This window comes from Gopherus flavomarginatus, chromosome 3 (genome assembly GCF_025201925.1).
Source record: "Gopherus flavomarginatus isolate rGopFla2 chromosome 3, rGopFla2.mat.asm, whole genome shotgun sequence".
In the NCBI taxonomy this organism is placed as follows: Eukaryota; Metazoa; Chordata; order Testudines; family Testudinidae; genus Gopherus; species Gopherus flavomarginatus.
Window position 1 is genome coordinate 69,487,131 of NC_066619.1, and position 19,809 is coordinate 69,506,939.

The 19,809-nt window shown below is 42.6% G+C and overlaps 1 protein-coding gene across 17 annotated transcripts in view; it reads left to right on the forward strand.

Annotated features, from left to right (window-relative positions):
* Positions 1–19,809, forward strand: part of FER (FER tyrosine kinase) — a 456,227-nt gene that overhangs the window by 114,685 nt on the left and 321,733 nt on the right. For all 17 annotated transcript variants that reach the window (XM_050945728.1, XM_050945722.1, XM_050945727.1 and 14 more), the window contains 2 exons: positions 1,464–1,586; positions 5,344–5,533. In XM_050945728.1, the coding sequence (XP_050801685.1) occupies positions 1,464–1,586; positions 5,344–5,533 (313 nt within the window). The remainder of the gene's footprint in view (positions 1–1,463; positions 1,587–5,343; positions 5,534–19,809) is intronic.

Sequence of the window (19,809 nt, forward strand, 5' to 3'; positions counted from 1 at the left end):
GTGATCAATTACACACAAATGGGAAGCTCATCCGGACAGTCACCACACAGACGTCTCCAGTGCCAGACAAATATATCTCTTCAGCTTCCCTTTGTTTAGACCAGGGATGGGCAAACTTTTTGGGCTTAGGGCCACATCTGGGTGGGGAAATTGTATGCAGGGCAGGGGTTTGGGGCGCAGAAGGCAGTGCAGGGTGTGGGAGGGGGTGCAGTGTGCAGGAAGGGACTCAGGGCAAGGGATTGGGGCAGAGGAGGAGTGTGGGGTATACGACGGGGCTCAGGGAAGGGGGTTAAGGTGCAGAAGGGGTGCGGAGTGCAGGAAGGGGCTCAGGGCAGGGGTTTAGGTTGCACAGGGGTGCATGGTGCAGCAGGGAACTCAGGGCAGGGGGATGGTGTGCAGGAGGAGTGCGGGGTGTACGAGGTGGCAGGGCAGGGAGTTGGAGTGCGAGGTGCAGGCAGGGGGCTTAGGGCAGGGAGTTGGGGTGCAGGACGAGTTCGAGCTCAGGCCCAGCGCCGCTTACCTAAAGTGGCTCTGGGGTGGCAGCGGCGTGCACTGCACTGCACTGGGGTCAGGGCAGGCTCCCTGCATGCCAGCCCCAGCCCTGCGCTGCTCCAGGAAGCGCTGCGGCCCCTGGGGGGTGGAGGACGGAGGGCTCTGCCTGCGCTGCCCTTGCCATGCTTCTTGGTACCTCTCCTGAAGCTCCCATTGGTTGCAGTTCCCCATTCCCAGCCAACGGGAGCTGCGGGGAAGGTGGTGTGGTGCCTGGAGGCAAGGGCAACGCATGTGGAGCCCTCTGCCTCTCCCACCCGAGGGCCACTTCTGAGAGTGGCATGGGGCCTGTGGCACCACGGGGAGCTATCTCGCAGGCTGGATCCAAAGCCTTGAGGGCCCTGATCCGACCTGTGGGCTGTAGTTTGCCCACCCCTGGTTTAGACTAAGTATTTTTAACTTTGGTTGTTTTTTCTTATGAATATACATTAGTTTCTGTTTCATATCAGTTCTCCACCCCTGTTGGTACAAGTTTTGTGCTAACTCAAACCAGTTTTTTCTTGCTTTATGGGTGCTTTATCTTCTTGTTTTCCTCACAAATGTGATTACTCTTTATTTTCTTACACATGGGCTGGTCTACTTTAAGCTTTAAGCTGTTAAAAATTATCCAAACAGATTCTTAAAAATCACAGCAGACTTTTATCAGGCCTAAAATATGCCTTCACTCTCAACAGTGTGCACTCACATCTAGAGTGTCCCCTTATAATAAAGTACATTCACAAAATAAGCAATTTAATAAACATATTACCAAGAAAGGGAAACTGGCAGACTAGAAACTAATTTAAGGATTGCTGCTTCAATTTTCAGCTCTTCTTTTTAGATATACAGAGAACCATATTTCGCGCACAAATAGTTTAAATTGTCTGTATGTAGAACATGCATATTTTTGATTTGTACACTGTCCTGTATTCTAGGTTGAAAACAATAGTAGAAGAATTGATTCAGACACAGCAGATGCTTTTGAACAAAGAGGAGCTTTTGTTGGAACTAGAAAAGAAAATAGAAGAATCTTCTAAGACCTGTGAAAAAAAATCAGAGTAAGTGTGGCAGTGATATTGGAAGGTGAAAATTTTAAAGGAAAAAGTTGTTTACATTGTAATATGCAGTTCTTCTTTGAGTGATATGCACGTCTGTTCCACCTCAGGTTTATGTGTTCCCAGGGCTGGGGATTTTCCCCCATAGTGGTATCCATCAGGGTGACGCATTTGCCTTCAGCCCACTCATGCTTGATGATATAAAGGGCAGAGCTGTCATGATCCTCCCTCTCTCCCCCAATTCCTTCTATCAGCTGTGATCTGTAGTTGGAGCATGTCAATTTGTTTATCCAAGTTTTTCCCCACTATCATTGATTTTCTGTCTATTTGTATATAGTTAAATAGTGTGTAGATGTCTGGGGGCATTCTTGTTGTTTAGTGTACATTATTGTACTTAGTCTAGGTTTTCTTTCTTTTTTTTCTTAGTTTCCTGACAGAGACATTCTTAGTGCAAATGTTTATGCTCAGTACTGGGAGATGCCTCGAATCCCGGGCTTTAAGTCTTGTGCCAATTGCAAGAAATCTCTGCTGGTGGGTGATCCTTGCTCCAAATGTCCGGGTGAGGTCCACATTCAAGACCATAACCAGATCTGTAGAGATTTCAAGCATTGTATAAAAAACAGGGACATGAGATTGAACCACATTCTTATGGAGGCTGTCTTGCATCCACCTTCAGAGGGTTGGTGCAGTGCTGAGTGCTTCCATTTCAGCAAGGAGTGTCCCTCCAGACATTGCTATTTCCACCCCAGAGAAGGTTGTTGGAAAGAAAACACCAATCCTCTTCTTTGGTACTTAGGAAATAGCACAAGAGATCTGGTGAGCACTGTTCCTCTAAGATGGGTAGATGCAGTCCTGAGAGGAGATTGTCTCTGGAGAGCTAGTATCTGGGCGCATCCCAAACACATAGCATATTTTAGAAACAACCATAAAACACAATGGTCTTAACTTCATAGGCATTCATGATATACATATATTGATAGAACAGCAGATCATAATCAGCAGACTTTCAGCAGATCATAATCTTTTCCCTGATACCTCACATGGCCTGTATATTATGCAATATCTCAATTACATATACATGAGGAATATGGAGATTACAGGATTCTCCCACAAGGTATAGTGTGTCACAATCTTCACTCATGGATCCGTGTTTGAAGCTGTTTGAAGAACAACTTCTTTGTTACATCTGTCTGTAAAGCTAGCCTTTTTGGTGGCCACTACCTCTGTGAGGTGGCTGGCACAGTTATATACCGTGGTTGCTGATCCTCCATGCCTTTTTTTTTTTTAAGGAGACATCCTCATCCAAATTTCCTCGCTAAAGTTGTTTCCCCAGTCAAGCCTATATACATATCACCCTTTCCCCCTGCCCTCACCCTGCAAGCCACATTCTCTATGGTAGCTAATTTGGACTTGCAGGGCTTGGGCTGCAGAGTTGTTTCACTGCTGTGTAAATTTTTGGACTCAGGCTGGAGCCCTGCAAGGTGGGAGTGTCCTAGACCTTGGATCCACCAGGTCTTATTGTGCAGATATGGCTTTGAGGAGTTTCCAGAGCTACACTACTCAAACGTAATCTGTATTTTGAATTGTCTCCACATTTGGACCTAGGTTGGATATGTTCTTTACTCAAGGCATCTTGTTCCAAATGCTGAATGTAGAAGTCGTTTGAATATTATGCTGAATATTAATAGCCTGTAATATTAAACAATAACACAAATAAAGCAAATCAAGCATTATAAAAATCACAGTTTTTGTGTGTTACGCTGAATGGAGTCATCAGTTTACATTACGGTGGTTACAGGATTGCAGTGGATGAGAAGCTGGATATGAGTCAGCAGTGTGCCCTTGTTGCCAAGAAAGCTTATGGCATATTGGGCTGCATTAGTAGGAGCATTGCCAGCAGATTGAGGGAAGTGATTATTCCCCTGAATTCGGCACTGGTGAGGCCACATCTGGAATATTGCATCCAGTTTTGGGCACCTCACTACAGAAAGGATGTGGACAAATTGGAGAGAGTCCAGTGGAGGGCAATGAAAATGATTAAGGGGCTCAAGTACATGACTTACGAGAACAGGCTGAGGGAACTGGGGTTATTTAGTCTGGAGAAGAGAAGAGTGAGGGGGGGATTTGATAGCAGCCTTCAGCTACCTGAAAGGGGTTTCCAAAGGGGATGGAGCTAGGTTGTTCTCAGTGGTGGCAGATGACAGAACAAGAAGCAATGGTCTCACATTGCAGTGGGGGAGGTTGGGTTGGATATTAGGAGATACTTTTTCACTAGGAGGGTGGTGAAGCACTGGAATTGGGTTACCTAGGGAGGTGGTGGAATGTCCATCCTTAGATGTTTTTAAGGTCTGGCTTGACAAAGCCCTGGCTGGGATGATTTAATTGGTGTTGGTACTGCTTTGAGCAGGGGATTGGACTAGATGACCTCCTGAGGTCTCTTCCAAACCTAATCTTCTATGATTTAAGATCAATCTTTTTCCAGCTCTGATTATATAGCTTTTAGCCTCTACTTCAAAATGGAAGTTATAAGAACTGATGAATAGAATTGGAGTCGTACTTAGTTCCTTCCCCCCTTCCCCGATTGTTTCCACCCTCAATCAAGATTTAATTGACTCTGTGACAGATTAACACCATTACTTTCCAGTAACAGTGAACTGGCGCACAATATCTTAAATAATATCTTAATGAATAAAACAATGAAAAAATAAGTTAGTATGAGCTCTGACAGGGCTGAAGGCAGTCATCTTAATGCATTAGATACTATTGAAAAAATATCAAAAGCTTTAGAAGTTTGCCTTTTCCGTTATTTTTCACTACGCTAATTAGATAATTTCCAGTTAGCTAAATTCCACTCAATTAGCTAATGAGATTCTTGCACTTCTAGTGAACCTGGGTGAATCCTTCTTACTATTTTTTATTTTAATCAGAGGCTCTTAACAGAATGTCTGAAGCATTCAAGCAGTGTTATTTTATCTACATGGCTTTAAATTCCAGGTATTCACCTTTTTACTTGCAATATATGTTTTATTTTTATTTATTATTTATTAATTACACACTAAATGGTGTAGAAACATAGATTAAAATTTCTATCCAAAGAGCTTACAATCTTCAAAAATACAAAACCAAAACAACCCTCCTTCAGGATTTTCCTTCTCTCATGTGCATATCTCTGTGTGTCAGCCTAGCCCAGCTCACACAAAATGAAGAAGTTTCAGAAAAAGAGATAATAAAATCTTTGGTACTAGCCTAAATTTAGAATGCACATTTGAGGATTTCCATAATTGAGTATACCTTTTTTTCTGTGTATGCTGCTCAAGAGTGGAAATACTGTGCTTGATTTGGTGAATTTTAAAGGGTGAAGAAAAGAACAGGCATGTCCTTACTTCCATTTTACTAATGAAAATGTTTAAAGAAAACTCTGTTTTTACTAATTGTGTAGTTCCTTTGAGAAAGAAGGGGAGACAACAACATATAAGCTTGCTACACTTTGTTTTTATTCTTCTTCTGGTTTTGAAAACTTTGATATTTGTCTCGTTCATGCGAAGAACTTAGAGCAGTAAACATAAGTGAGATCTCTTCCTGTTTTTCAAAGAAGAGGTCACTTGGGTATTCTCCACTTGAGATAGGTGGGTGGTAGAAAGGTAGAAAAGGGAAACCAAATGATCAATGACACAATTTTTTTTCCCCAATATTCTTTTGATGAGAAAAATCATTTTAAAATAATCAGTGTTTAATTTGTGCGTGTCCTTTTTCTCTTCAGCATTGTGTTTTTGCTGAGCCAAAAGCAAGCACTGGAAGAACTCAAGCAAACAGTTCAGCAATTAAGATGCACGGAGGCAAAATTTACAGCCCAGAAAGAACTTCTAGAACAAAAAGTTCAGGAGAATGATGGGAAAGAGCCACCTCCAGTAGTAAATTATGAAGAAGATGACAGATCAGTCACTTCTATGGTAAGTCCTGTGCTTATACCACTGCACGATGCAGCCATTACTACTACTGAATTGTTCATCTTCGGGGTCAGAGGCCTGACTGCTCAGCAGAGAACATCAGCCAACTGAGAGGGAGTCATAGTACCATCCAGAGGGACCAACCAACTCTGTTGATTGGCTGGGTCTTTCTACATCTGTGAATTTTTCAGGGCATGGTGAAAACTACTGTTGCCTCATATTCACAGAATATATTCAGGGGAAAGGGTGGACTGCTTTTCCATTTACCAGCAGGTAGGGGACTGTAAATACAGTTGCTCGTCCTGTTGCAATTACTACTTGTAAAATCATTCTGGAGCAGAAATGTAGCAGAATGTATCACTGTTTTAGGGAGTTCCTGTTAGTTGGTAATGAAGAACTGCAAGTATCTGTACACCCATTATGTGATTTTCTTGAATAATTTAATAAATCATGCTCGTGAGTTGTCTTTTGTTGGACTGTTGGTCAAAATAATAGATTGTTCCAATAGTGTATTCCTGGGCATTGTTTGCTCCATAAGCTGGAAGAGGGTAATTACAGCAGTGAGACAAGTAGGAGTATTTACAGACCTCTATGCTGAAGAGATCCTGTTTATGTTGGGGAGGCAGGTAGTCTTAGGCTTTCCTTGTCAGCTGCTGTAAAGTCAGGAAGATATGATAAGCTAACTAACTGCTTCTAATGTGCGAGGAGAGAGATCTGCATGCCGTCTCCGCAGTGGATATCTGTTTCCACAGCGGAGGGCTCCAGTTGGCCGGCACCACATTCACTATCTCCACCAACTGGACACGGGTTGCTCAGAGGGAGGCGTCGGTCACTATACACCCAGCACCAGTCGACCTCCCGTCTGCCGACTCAACGGCGCAGATCCCTGTCTTCCAGATCTCTGGGGCGGTACCAATCTCCCCGTTCCCGGCACTGATCCCCAGGAATACGTTCCTATACATTGTTCACCTAAAGCGACAGTTAGACTTCAAACTCCGGCATCAACGACCCCGCTATGGTCTCCGGAAGGGGATTTCTCCAGGTCAGATCAGGAGTTTAGCTCCTTGCTGGGGCAGTAGCAGCCTGCATGGGCATCGCAGACTGCATCAACCTTTGCGATGCCGACCTGGCAACAGGGTCAGTGGACTGCTCAGTGACCTTACTGGAATGCGTGGGGCAAGCCAGTTGCCGATGCCCTTCTCTCACCACTCTTCAGTGGCTACTTCGTAAAAACAGCGTATGACACTGGGCTCAGCGCACGGAGTGGAATAGGACACTGGGGCAGAGGAGCAAATATCCATCTCTAAAGTCCCTTCCTTCATGGGGAATGATGTGCCAGGCCCTCCCCTGGTGGTTCAGTCGTCCTCTTCATCACCTGATGAGGCAGTGGCTAGACCATCTCACACTAGTCCACCTGACAATTTCAAAGAGCATCAAGCCCTGTTCTAAAGGATGGTCATGAACTTGGAGGTGGAGAAGATGGCGGAGCAATTGAACACCTTGTTTGATGTGCTCTCGGCAGCAGACCCCTCTCAAGTTGCGCTGCCAGGACACAAGGGTGTCCTAAAAATAACTAAAGCCCTCTGCCAAATTCCATTCTCCATTCCTCCCACCTCCAAAAAGGCTGAAAAGATGTATTTTTGTCCTGACCAAGGGGTTTGAATACTTGCCCCTAGGTTCGCTGGTCGTCTCCGCAGCAAGTGAGAAGGAAGGCAGAGGCACACCAGTTCTACCCCCAGGAATAAAGAAGCCAAAAGGCTGGACCTTTTTGGGCGAAAGATTTATTCCAGCCTTCAAGTCAGGGTGACAAACCACTAGGCACTAGTGGGGAGTTTTAACTTTAATCTGTGAGACTCCCTCAGGAAATTTAAGGACTCTCTGCCCCAGAACTTGTCTTGAAAGTTTGTAGCTCTAGTAGAGGAGGGAACTACAGTGACCAGATGTTCTCTCCAGATGGCCTGGGACCCAGCTGACTCGGTGGACAGGGTAGTTGCATTGGCCATGATTATGAGGTGCAATTCATGACTTCAAACGCAGGCCTGTCTCAGGAGATGCAGTCCTCTATCCAGGACTTCCCATCTGATGGAACGGACTCTTCGCAGAACAGATGGATATGAGGCTGCATGAGCTTAAAGCTACACAACCCACCCCCTGTTTGCTGGGCATGCATACTCTGCAGTTGGCGAGGAAACAATTCAGGCCTTGTCCATCTTGGCGGGGCTCTGCTAGGAGAATCACAGAATATTAGGGATTCTACTACCTCCCTAGGTAACCCATTCCAGTGCTTCACCACTTTCCTAATGAAATAGTTTTTCCTAATATCCAGCCTAGACCTCCCCCACTGCAACTTGAGATGATTGCTTCTTGTTCTGTCATCACTGAGAACAGCCTAGCTCCATCCTCTTTGGAACCCCTCTTCAGGTAGTTGAAGGCTGCTATCAAATCCCCCCCTCACTCTTCTCTTCTCCAGACTAAATAACCCCAGTTCCCTCAGCCTCTCCTTATAAGTCACGTGCCCCAGCCCCCAATCATTTTTGTTGCCCTCTGCTGGACTCTCTCCAATTTGTCCACATCCTTTCTGTAGTAGGGTGCCCAAAACTGGACACAGTATTCCAGGTGTGGCCTCACCAGTACCGAATACAGGGGAATAATCATTTCTCTCAATCTGCTGGCAACGCTCCTACTAATACAGCCCAATATGCTGTTGGCCTTCTTGGCAACAAGGGCACACTGATGACTCATATCCAGCTTGTTGTCCACTGTAATCCCCAGATCCTTTTCTGCAGAACTGCTGCTTAGCCAGTCGCTCCCCAGCCTGTAGTGGTACATGGGATTCTTCCTTCCTAAGTGCAGGACTCTGCACTTTTCCTTGTTGAACCTCATCAGATTTCATTTGGCCCAATCCTCCAATTTGTCTAGGTCACTCTGGACCCTATCCCTACCCTCCAGCATATCTATCTCTCCCCCCAACTTAGTGTCATCTGCAAACTTGCTGAGGGTGCAATTCTTCCCATCATCCAGATCATTAATAAAGATGTTGAACAGAACCGACCCCTGGGGCACTCCGCTTGATACCAGCTGCCAACTACACATCGAGCTATTGATCGCTACCTGTTGAGCCCGACAATTTAGCCAGCTTTCTATCCACCTTATAGTCCATTAATCTAATCCATACTACTTTAACTTGCTGTCAAGAATCCTGTGGGAGACCGTATCAAAAGCTTTGCTAAAGTCAAGATATATCACATCCACTGCTTTCCCCATATCCAGAGAGCCAGTTATCTCATCATAGAAGGCAATCAGGTTGGTCACGCATGACTTGACCTTTGTGAATCCATGTTGACTGTTTCTGATCACCTTCCTCTCCTCCAAGTGCTTCAAAATGAATTCCTTGAGGACTTGCTCCATGATTTTGCCGGGGACTGAAATGTGAGGTTGACTGATCTATAGTTCCCTGGGTTCTCTTTCTTCCTTTTCTTAAAATATGAGCACTATACTTGCCTTTTTCCCATCATCCGGGACTTTCCCTGATTGCCTTGCATTTTCAAAGGTAACGACCAATTGGCTCTGCAGTCACATCGGCCAGCTCCGTCAGTACCTTTGGATGCATTAGATCTGGACCCATGGACTTGTGGATGTCCAACTTCTCTAAATAGTCCTTAACCTGTTCTTTCACCACTGCAGGCTGCTCACCTCCTCCCCAGCAGTCTGGGAGCTGACCTTGTCTGTGAAGGCCAAGGCCAAAAAAGAGACATGAGTTTCAATCGTCATTGTCTCTCCACCTCACCAGCTCAGCCTGGCCCAGCAAAACACTTTGGGGGCCAGAAGTGCTTGTTTTGATGGTTCACTTGAGAGCAACACCCCATTCACTATGGATCCATCTTACCCTTTCTCGACTGTTTAAGTCCCTTCCAAATGGCCTGGCTGCGAGTCACATCAGACTCCTGGGTGTTAGGAATAATATCTCTGGGCTACCCCCTGCAATTCTTGGCTATATCCCCCCCCCCATTCTCATTCACCGTCCCTCTTTAGGGACCCTTCTCATGAGCAACTCCTTGTTCAGGAGGTCGAAAACCTTCTGCAGCTGGGGGTGGTGGAGGAGGTCTCTTGGGAAATGAGGAGGAAGAGTTCCATTCCTGCTGCTTTCTAATCCTGAAAGCAAAAGGGGGCCTAAGACCCATTCTGGACCTGCGGCAACTCAACAAATATCTCAAGAAGTTGAAGTTCCTCATGGTCTCCCTGGCCTCTATCATTCCCTGTGTGGATCCAGGAGACTGGTATGCTGGTCTCAAACTCAAGGCTGCTTATTTTCATATTTCCATCTTCCATGACAGACGGTTGCTCTGTTTTGTTGTGGGCCAGTGCCACTTCCAATTTATGATGCTACCCTTTGGTCTCTCGTCGGTCCAGCAGGTATTCACAGAATGCATGGCCTCGGTAGCTGCTTATCTGATACGTCGAGGGGTCCAGGTCTATCCTTACCTCAATGATTGGCTCATCAAGGGCAGATTGTGGGATTGAGTGCAGAGGAATCTCAATCTTGTGCACTCCCCCTGTCTTGACCTGGGCCTGTTAGTAAACAAAAAGAAATAGACCCTCATACCGGTGCAATGAATGGAATTCCTAAGGGCTGTCCTCAATTCTGCATGGGCCAGAGCCTTCCTTCTGGAGACCCATTTTCAAGCCATGTTGGACTTGATCTCTCATGTACAAGGCCACCCGCTCATTACCGCCTGCATCTGCCTGAGGTTACTAGGTCACATGGCACCTTGAACATGGCCCTGAACAGGCCTCGCTGCAGTCAATCCTGGACTACCTTCTGCATCTCAGGCCTCAGGCCATGTCCTTTTTATCCGTTAAAGTCCACTTGGCTGCCAGATCAGCCTTTCACCCTACATTCCAGGGTAGGTCGGTTTTCTCTCACGGCATGATTCTAGAGCTGGCACGGCTCACGGGAGCCCCCTTCGAGCCATGGGCTTCCTGTTATCTGTTTCTACTCTCTTGGAAGGTCCTTCCTGTTGGCAATAACATCTGCTCATAGGGTCTCTGAGATTAGGGCACTTACCTCGGAGCCACCCTATACAGTGTTTTTCAAGGACAAAGTCTAGCTACAACGACACCTAGCCTTCCTGCCCAAGTTTTTCACATGAGCTAGGACATAGTCTTGCCTGTCTTCTTCCCAAAGCCTGATCAGTGTGAGGAGGAGCATAGACTTCACTCTCTGGACATCAGAAGAGCACTAACCTTTTACATTGAAAGGACCAAGTCATTCTGTATGTCAACATAGCTATTCGTCGTAGTGGCGGACAGAATGAATGGTCAACTGGTGTCCATCCAGAGGATTTCATCATGGATTACCACTTATATCTGGTTTTGCTATAAACAGGAGAAATTGTCTGCACCGGCGATTGTAACCACCCATTCGACTAAGGCAGAAGCCTCCTTGGTGGCCTTCCTGGCCCATGTGCCAATTCAGGATGTCTGTGGAGCTGCTACCTGGTGATCTGTTCACATGTTCACGTCTCACTACGTGCTTACCCAGCAAGCCTGAGATGACGTTGGCTTTGGTAGAGTAGTGTTGCAAGCTGCACAACTGTGAACTTCAAGCTTACCTCCATGGATACTGCTTGAGAGTCACCTAGAATGGAATCGACATGAGCAAGCTTTCGAAGAAGAAAAATGGTTACCTACCTTTCGTAACTGTTTTTCTTTGAGATGTGTTGCTCATGTCCATTCCATTACTCACCCTCCTATCCCTCTGTTGGAGTTGCTGTAAAGAAGGTAGTGAGAGGGCCTATGGCTGGCGACGCCTGATATACCAACGTGGATACCACCTAAGTCAAAAATCTCTGACAACTGTGCATGTGGCACTCACACACCTAGAATGGAATGGACATGAGCAACACATCTCGAAGAACAACAGTTATCAAAGGTAGGTAACTGGATTTTTTAGGTTTTAATCAGTTAAATAGATTGTTTGAATAATAAGCTAAATTCTACTGAGTAACCTTCAGTAATCAGCTTTAGCTGAGTTGGTGAAGTATGGTAAAAGGCATAGATATGAAATTACCATAAGAATATTGAAATCACTATAGCTTGTCACATTATTGAAGAACAAGTTTAAAATAATTTACTTTCATCTCAGATCTTTCTTTGAAACATCTATTCACAAACACCCATTCCTTCCTGGGGCAGGCATAGGGATTCAATAAACGTTTCATAGCTGCAATTTTACCTTCACCTCTGGAGTTGCAACTGCTCTCTGGTATACCTCCAAACACGATTTTTGAGTGCAGATCAAATAGCTACTTCTCGATCTGATTTCCAAGGTGGTGTCTGTCTTGGGCCTGGTCTACACTATGAATTTATAGAGAATTTAGCAGCTTTAAACCGCATTAACCTTTCACCGATCCACACAACAAAGCCCTTTATATCAATATAAAGGGCTCTTTACACCGGTATCTGTAATCCTCCCTGATGAGGGGAGTAGCACTGAAATCGGTGTTGCCATTTCGGATTAGGGTTAGTGTGGCCGCAATTCGACGGTATTGGTCTCCGGGCACTATCCCACAGTGCACCGTTGTGACCGCTCTGGACAGCAATCTGAACTTGGATGCTCCGGCCAGGTAGACAGGAAAAGCCCTGCGAACTTTTGAATTTCATTTCCTGTTTGCCCAGTCTGGAGTGCCGATCAGCACGGGTGACCATGCAGTCCCAGAATAAAAAAAAAGCTCCAGCATGGACTGTATGGGAGATAATGAATCTGATCTCTGTATGGGGAGATGAATCTTTTCTATCAGAACTCCGTTCCAATAGATGAAATGCCAAAACATTTGAAAAAATCTGCAAGGCTATGATAGACAGAGGCCACAGCAGGGACTCAACACAGTGCTGCATGACAAGTGTAACAGAAAGCCAAAGAATCAAATGGACGCTCATGGAGGGAGGGGGGACTGAGGACTCGAGCTATCCCACAGTCCCCGCAGTCTCCGAAAACCATTTGCTTTCTTGACTGAGCTCACAATGCCTGAAGGGTCAAAAACATTGTCGTGGGTGGTTCAGGGTATATGTCGTCAATCTCCCCCCTCCCCTCCGTGAAAGAAAAGGGAAAAAAATCATTTCTCGCCTTTTTTCAGTGTTACCATGTGCCTACTGGATGCTGCTGGTAGACACGGTGCTGCAAAGCTGAGCAGCAGCATCCCCTCCCCTTCCCTTTCTGATGGCAGACAGTGCAATAGGCTTGATAACCGTCCTCATCATCCCGTGAGTGCTCCTGGCTGGCCTTGGTGAGGTCGGCCGGGGGCACCTGGGCAAAAATGGGAATGACTCCCGGTCATTCCCTTCTTTAAGCTTTGTCTCCTGGAGATTCAGTCCTGGCTAGAATATCATAGCACTTGGAGGCTGCGCTCCTCTCCCTCCCGCCCCCCTTTAATGTCTAATGGAGATTCAGTCCTGCCTGGAATATCATAGCAGCTGGAGGCTGCTGCCCCCCCGTTTTATCTCAATAAAGTCAGTGTTTCTTATTCAGGCATTCTTATTACTTCATCACACAAATGGGGGGATCACTGCCACGGTAGCCCAGGAGAGGTGTGAGAGGAGGGAAGCAACAGGTAGGGTTGTTGCAGGAGCACCCTTTAGAATGGCGTACAGCTTATCATTTCTGCGGGATGTCTGGGGCTCTGACCTGGAATGGCTTTCCTCTCTGGTTCTTTAGTAGGCTTGCCCCATATTCTAGGTAGGACTGACTCTACCTTTACACAAAATGTAAAGAAGGGAATGACGTGGGGAGTCATTCCCATTTTTGTCCATGCGCCCCCTGCTGACCTCACCGAGGCCAGCCAGGAGCACCCATGACAGCGGCAGACGGTACAATAGGACTGGTAACCATCATTGCCAATTTCCAAAGCAGCAGATGGCACAATAGGACTGGTAACTGTCTCTACTAACTTGCAAAGGCAAGTGAATGCTGCTGTGTAGCACTGCAGTACGTGTCTGTCAGCAGCATCCAGTAGACATACGGTGACAGTGAAAAAAGGCTAAACGAACTCCATGGTTGCCATGCTATGGCGTTTGCCAGGGCAATCCAGGGAAAAGGGCGCGAAATGATTGTCTGCTGTTGCTTTCACAGAGGGAGGATTGTCTGATGACATTTACCCAGAATCACCTGCAACACTGTTTTTGCCCCATCATGCATTGTGATCTCAACCCAGAATTCCAATGGGTGGGGGAGACTATGGGAACTATGAGATAGCTACTCACATAGCAACGCTCTGGAAATCAACGCTAGCCTCGGTACATGGATGCACACTGCCGAATTAATGTGCTTAGTGTGGCCACGTGCACTCGACTTTATACAATCTGTTTCCAAATACCAGTTTCTGTAAAATTGGAATAATCCTGTAGTGTAGACATACCCTTGGAGTCAGCAAAGAGCTCTTTTTCCTTAGTGCTCAGAGGGTGTGGAAGGTGTATAATGCATCCTTCTTGCCTCCTCAACATGGATTGGCAAAGCTTAGGTGGTATAAAAGGCATTGGGTGAGACCTCATCACAAGAGGAGAATTTTCCTGCTCTGATTAGAAATTTTGAAGAATTGGTAATATGAAAATTTTAAAGTTGATTTTTTTTTATATCGTATTCGGTGGCTCTCTGGTTTACAGATGCAACTTTTTCATTAACTGTCAACACTTTTAAAAGTCAATTCATTATTAACAAAACTGCCAAAATGGGCATTGGTAAAAACACTGTTGTGTTCATTAGATCTATTGTGATCTAATGTAATCTAAACCACTCTAGATATCCTGCGCATTGAGACAATAATACTTAGACAATCTAAAGGAGGAAGAAAGAGATTAGACAAAATGTTTATTTAGATAAATGGACAATCTGTCATAATAATTAAGAGGATTTCTATGATAAAACTCCTTTAAATTATGCAGATGCTGAGCAATCAATAATGGGCTTTTATCTCTTAGCTGTAGCTCTGCCAGTCATCTTTAAATTACTTGACATACCTATTATGTTAATAATTCAGGAGGATCATTATTTCTTCAATTATAAACCCATTTAGGTCTGTCGTCTTCATCTTAGAACAGGTCAGCCCAAATATTTGCAATTTAGCTATTTATTTCTCTTGAAAAATTAATTATAACGACTTGTTTTACAAGTTGCCTTCTTAAGGACAATATCTTTTTTATCACCTTGCATTGTAAGCATGTATCTTGGCATATAGAGTAGAATTTAATACGTTTAGCTGCAAGCTTTTTTGTCCTTGCTCTTTGAACTTTTGCACAACATGATACACAATACAGCTTTATTTCTTACTAAAATTGCATGATTTGTTTTATCTGAAGTACCTGCATGGAAGCTTACTATATAACCCAATCCTTAATCAGAGGAACAGGTCAAAAGTGGTTAGTTTTGTGGTTTCTGCCATCATCATGTTAAAAGGAGAAAAAAAGAGAGTTCTGTAAGACATTGTTAAAAGGTGCCTGGTATTTTGTGTAGTGTTGTCTGAGAGACTTTTCAAGGAATGGATTATGTTAGTTATACATCTTCCTGTAGGCTTATAAAATTTGCCCATATTCCTTTCCTTGTGCCTTTACTGACTGTCAGAAGGTTCTCTAAATATTTCTTTGTTTCATCATATCAAATATCCTCTCTTTCTGATGTTATGAGCTGTTTCGGCTTATTACTTATAAAATATTCATTGTCTGTTTATATACGTGTTAGTCTCCAATGCAAGTGTTTTATGAGAAAAGCAAATTACTAGATAGTTTTTTCATGTTCACACATGCTTGCATGGCAAAATGAAAGTTGAGTAGTCTTATTTAAATCCATTTTTGCCCTCCCCTGAGTGTAATGGTGTCATAAACATACAGCTAAGGGTAGCATAAAATCCCTCCTTTACCTGTAAAAGGTTAAGAAGCTCAAATAAGTTGATTGGCATCTGACCAAAAGGCCCCATGAGGGGAGAAGATACTTTCAAATCTATGGGGGAAGGTTTTTGTTTTGTCTTTCTGTCATTCTCTGCTGGTCAACTAGAAACCAGGGCAGGGAATATACATCTCCAAAAGCCATACCTGAACTAAACATCTAAGATTACAAACTGTAAGTAATTGGAAGGAAATGCGTTAGATTATCTTTTATTTTAGCTTGTGAATTTTCCCTATGCTAAGAGAGAGGTTTATTCCTGTTTTTTGTTTGTTTGTTTTTTTGTAACTTTAAAGTTTTACCTGGAGGGGAATCCTCTAAGTTATAAATCTTATTACCCTGTAAAATTACCTTCCATCCTGATTTTTACATAGGTGCTTCTTTTACTTTTTTTCTTTATTATAAAGTTCTATTTTTAAGAAACTGATTGAGTTTTTAGTGTGCTCAACTTGGTTACCTATTCGGTTTGTATATTTTTTTCAAGCATCCTCAGGAAAGAGGGTGAAGGGGGTTGGGGGATACTTTGGGGAAACAGGAGCTCCAAATGGTCCCTTTCCTGAATCTTTGTCTAACTCACTTGGTGGTGGCAGCATACTATCGAAGGGCAAGGAAGAATTTGTGCCTTGGTAAAGTTTTTAACCTAAGATGGTGGAATATAAGCTTAAGGGGTCTTTCATGTGGGTCCCCACATCTGTACTCAAGAGTTCAGAGTGCGGAGGGAACCCTGACAAATGGGATTACAGAATTTTAGCTTTACATGCAGAAGAGTATTTATATTTTATAGTTTTAGGAATTAGTTCCCAGGATGTAAATTAAAAATGAAATAATTGAGCAATGTTTTGAATTTGAAGCATTTTCCAGCATTAAAATTTAGAACCTCTGCTCTTAGAACAGTTGTACAATTATGCAATAGGATATTCTTTTACAACCAGAAGACTTATAGTAGATTTCCATTAAAGTGCAGCAACATCAAAACCACAGGAAAATAATAATTTAGAAAATAGAAATAATAACGGAAATACAAATTTTTTAAAAAAAATTGTCTAATACCATAATATATTTGTCAAAATTCAGTGGATGGTATATAGATAGTTATGTGATCTTTATAAAAAAAAAAGTAAAAGGAAATTATAATAATCAGTAGGCAGATCTGGGCTTTACTTGTATAGGTTACTAATTAATATATAGTTTATAACTTGCGCTGCGAAATATATTTTCTCATTCCTGCTACTAAGATAAGTTACTATTTATAGCATAATTGGGCAATTTTATTTTACATATAAATTCCTTTTGTTAGATTTACAAAAGAAAGTATATACATTTTGATGCTCGTGAAAAATGTTGGATTTTCAGCCTTTGAAACTTAAGTCCTTTATTTATCCATGAAGAGGCCTAGCAAAGGTCATGCATGATTCCCCACACCACCTTAATGGTGAGCCAGATTCTTGTGCCTTTTGCACTGTGCCAGAAGTGTCGAGGGGACTTAAAGTTGCCTTAAAGGGTAGCTAGGCATTTTTCTGTCACAGAAAACCAACTGCTCTCTATTCCCTTCACTTTGGGGACATGCCTGAAAGGAGGTGTCGGGGGAGATGACAAGAGGTATGGCCAGAGTCCTATCTGGTAGAAATCAGTACAGCCCTGGGGAGACACATAGGACTTTGAGTCTCCATGTCCCCTTGGCCATCCTGATGAGGTGCTAAGTGTGGTTTTTGTTTGATATAAATGTTGATGAAAACAAAAAGTTAGAGAAACATCAAGAAGAGTCTAAGCCCCAATTTTATTCCCTTTAAAGATTTTTTGCTTGCAATGCTTTTCTTTCTGGTATCTTCTAGGTAATACTTTAAATATAAATCTTTACAGCTGCAGGAAAGAAAATAAAGAAGTATGACACATATTCATTACCTATTTTTTATTCCAGTTTATTAAAAAGCAGCCATTCATTGCTCATATTAAGTCATAGTATAAACAAAGCTTTATATATGTTGTGTTAGGCTTTGTTTAATGTTAGGAACTAGGGATCTCTGCAAACGCTGCTAGGTCTAATAACAGGAGTAGTCCATGCGGTATCAGGGCCAAAGACAAACCATTTTTCAGCACAGACTGCTTATAGCTCTAATTGGTTTTAAAATAAATTACTTAAGGAGAATCTGGAAGCTAAACTCTACAGTACACAATTCTTCTTTTATTTAAAAGGATAATGAAAGCTCCATTCAGATTTAAACTTAGTAGAAACAGTCATTTAAAAATATTTCTAGTTCTTTGAATATGAATATGAAAAATATATTCAGTGCAAAAATATTTTTAAAGCATTTTTTAAATGTTTGTTTTAAGAATGTAACCCTTTAAAAACAAAACTGGACACACGAGGGCCAATATGCTGTGGTAAGATGACCATGCTTCTTTAGATCCACTGTAGAACATTCTCAGATTGCTTAGTTATCTCAGCATAGCCATGTGGCTGTAGGAGTTTTATTTTGCATACTGCAGGATTACACTGGAGGTACTGATAAACTGAATATTGGTGTAGAAAATCTGTTGTTTGAAAAATTTGCTGGAAGCTAAGTGCCTGAAAAACAGTATTCATCATCAACGTATGATTTTGATTGCTAATCATGAAGTACGGATATGTATGGAAAAGACAGTGTTTTCATTTTGTAAAATACAAACTCACCCAAGGCATTCTTTGCTATGTATATACAGAGTGAAAATCACCTATAGTAAAGAGGACTAGCACAAGGTCCTTCTCTACCATGTAAGCCCTGCATAATAACTGCAATAGGACAGCACCATAAAGTTACTATTCACTCTGTAAATACTACATAAAGGGTCTGTGAGGCTGCCTGCATATATCAGAATCTTAGAGCTGATAAGAGTAAACCAGGGGAAAGGTTGCAAGGTCTGTGGTTTTATGGATCTAGAGATTCCAGCACCACATACAAATGCCACAAACGGGCTGACATTGGAATAGCAGCTGTGGTGTGAAAGCCAGAGGAAAAGCTACATAACTGTTATTTTACTAGCTCCTGGTTCTGTGGGTAGGTTTAACTCCTACATTCCAACAGAATAGGGTTCCAGTACTTGAGTTGTACACAGTGGGATAACTGAGAATAAATGTTCAACTGCGATCTATTACACTTTAAAGTTTCTGTCACCTTTGTTATTATAGTAGAAATTACTGAAGAAACTTAATACCAGTTGTTGACATATTTACAAAACAACTTTAAAAGTATCAATCTTTGGCAAAGACTGGCTACTTTCATAATTTATTTTAATATTTGATGTTCCTTTTTAACATATTCAGAATTAATTTTGCATTAACAGATTGAGTAGAAACGAAGCTAACTGCAAAAACATTTGGTCAGGTAAATCAAATATTTATGACTAGTGGTTCATCATAGTAAATTTATGCAAAAAATGGTACACAGTGATCTTGGGTGGCATCATATATTGATGTTGTGAAAATACCAGCAGTCACATTTTAATTAAAATATACTTTAGTTTGATTTTTGAAATCATAAAATGTTTGTGATACTTTTAAAAACAATTTACTTCTGGCTGCTGATATTATAGCTCCTGAATCCCATCCCACGTCCCTGGAATCCTTTACCCTATGGGCCTCATAATAGTGTGGCTTACAGACCTCTAACTCTCACTTGAGTCACTGTTCTTAGCTTCCCTTGCAGTACAGGTTTTGACTTTTCAGATTCTGGTTCAATTGATTGAACTATCATATTGCCATAGTCACAATAAAAAATTCCCAAATATGTAAAGTCAGGTATATATCTTTTAAAATACACTGAAATAATGAGATCAGTGACTCCTTTGATAAACATAACTCCCGAAGTATGTATTTTTCTTTAATATATGCCATTACAGGAGAGGATCACCATTGTTTTAAGTGCCTCTTTTTCCAGTAATGCCTCATGTTGTAGAATGTTCATATTCAAAGAGAAACACAGGGAAACTGTCAGCTTCTGGGATGTTCCATTACAGCAGTAACAACAATTCTGAGGGTGGAGAGTAAAACAATTATTTTTTTTGCTTGTTGAGAAAAATGGAAGTATTTTAGTGCTTTGTAATATATTATCAAAGGGCTCCCTTGTTTCTCTGTCTCTGGGATTAAATAACCACTGACTTGTTGGTTTATGGTATCTGTTTATCATCCTAACAGTGCATGAGAGCACTTACGAGAGAGAGGCAGGAGAGCCCTTATAAATACATAATATAAATGACTGCATTCCTGTAACATTTCTTTCCAGTAATTCAGGGTTCTAGAGTGAACTTTACTGCCAGAGAGGGAACAGAAGCAAACTGTGTATCAGATTGGTGTGGCTTTGGTGCCTTCTCC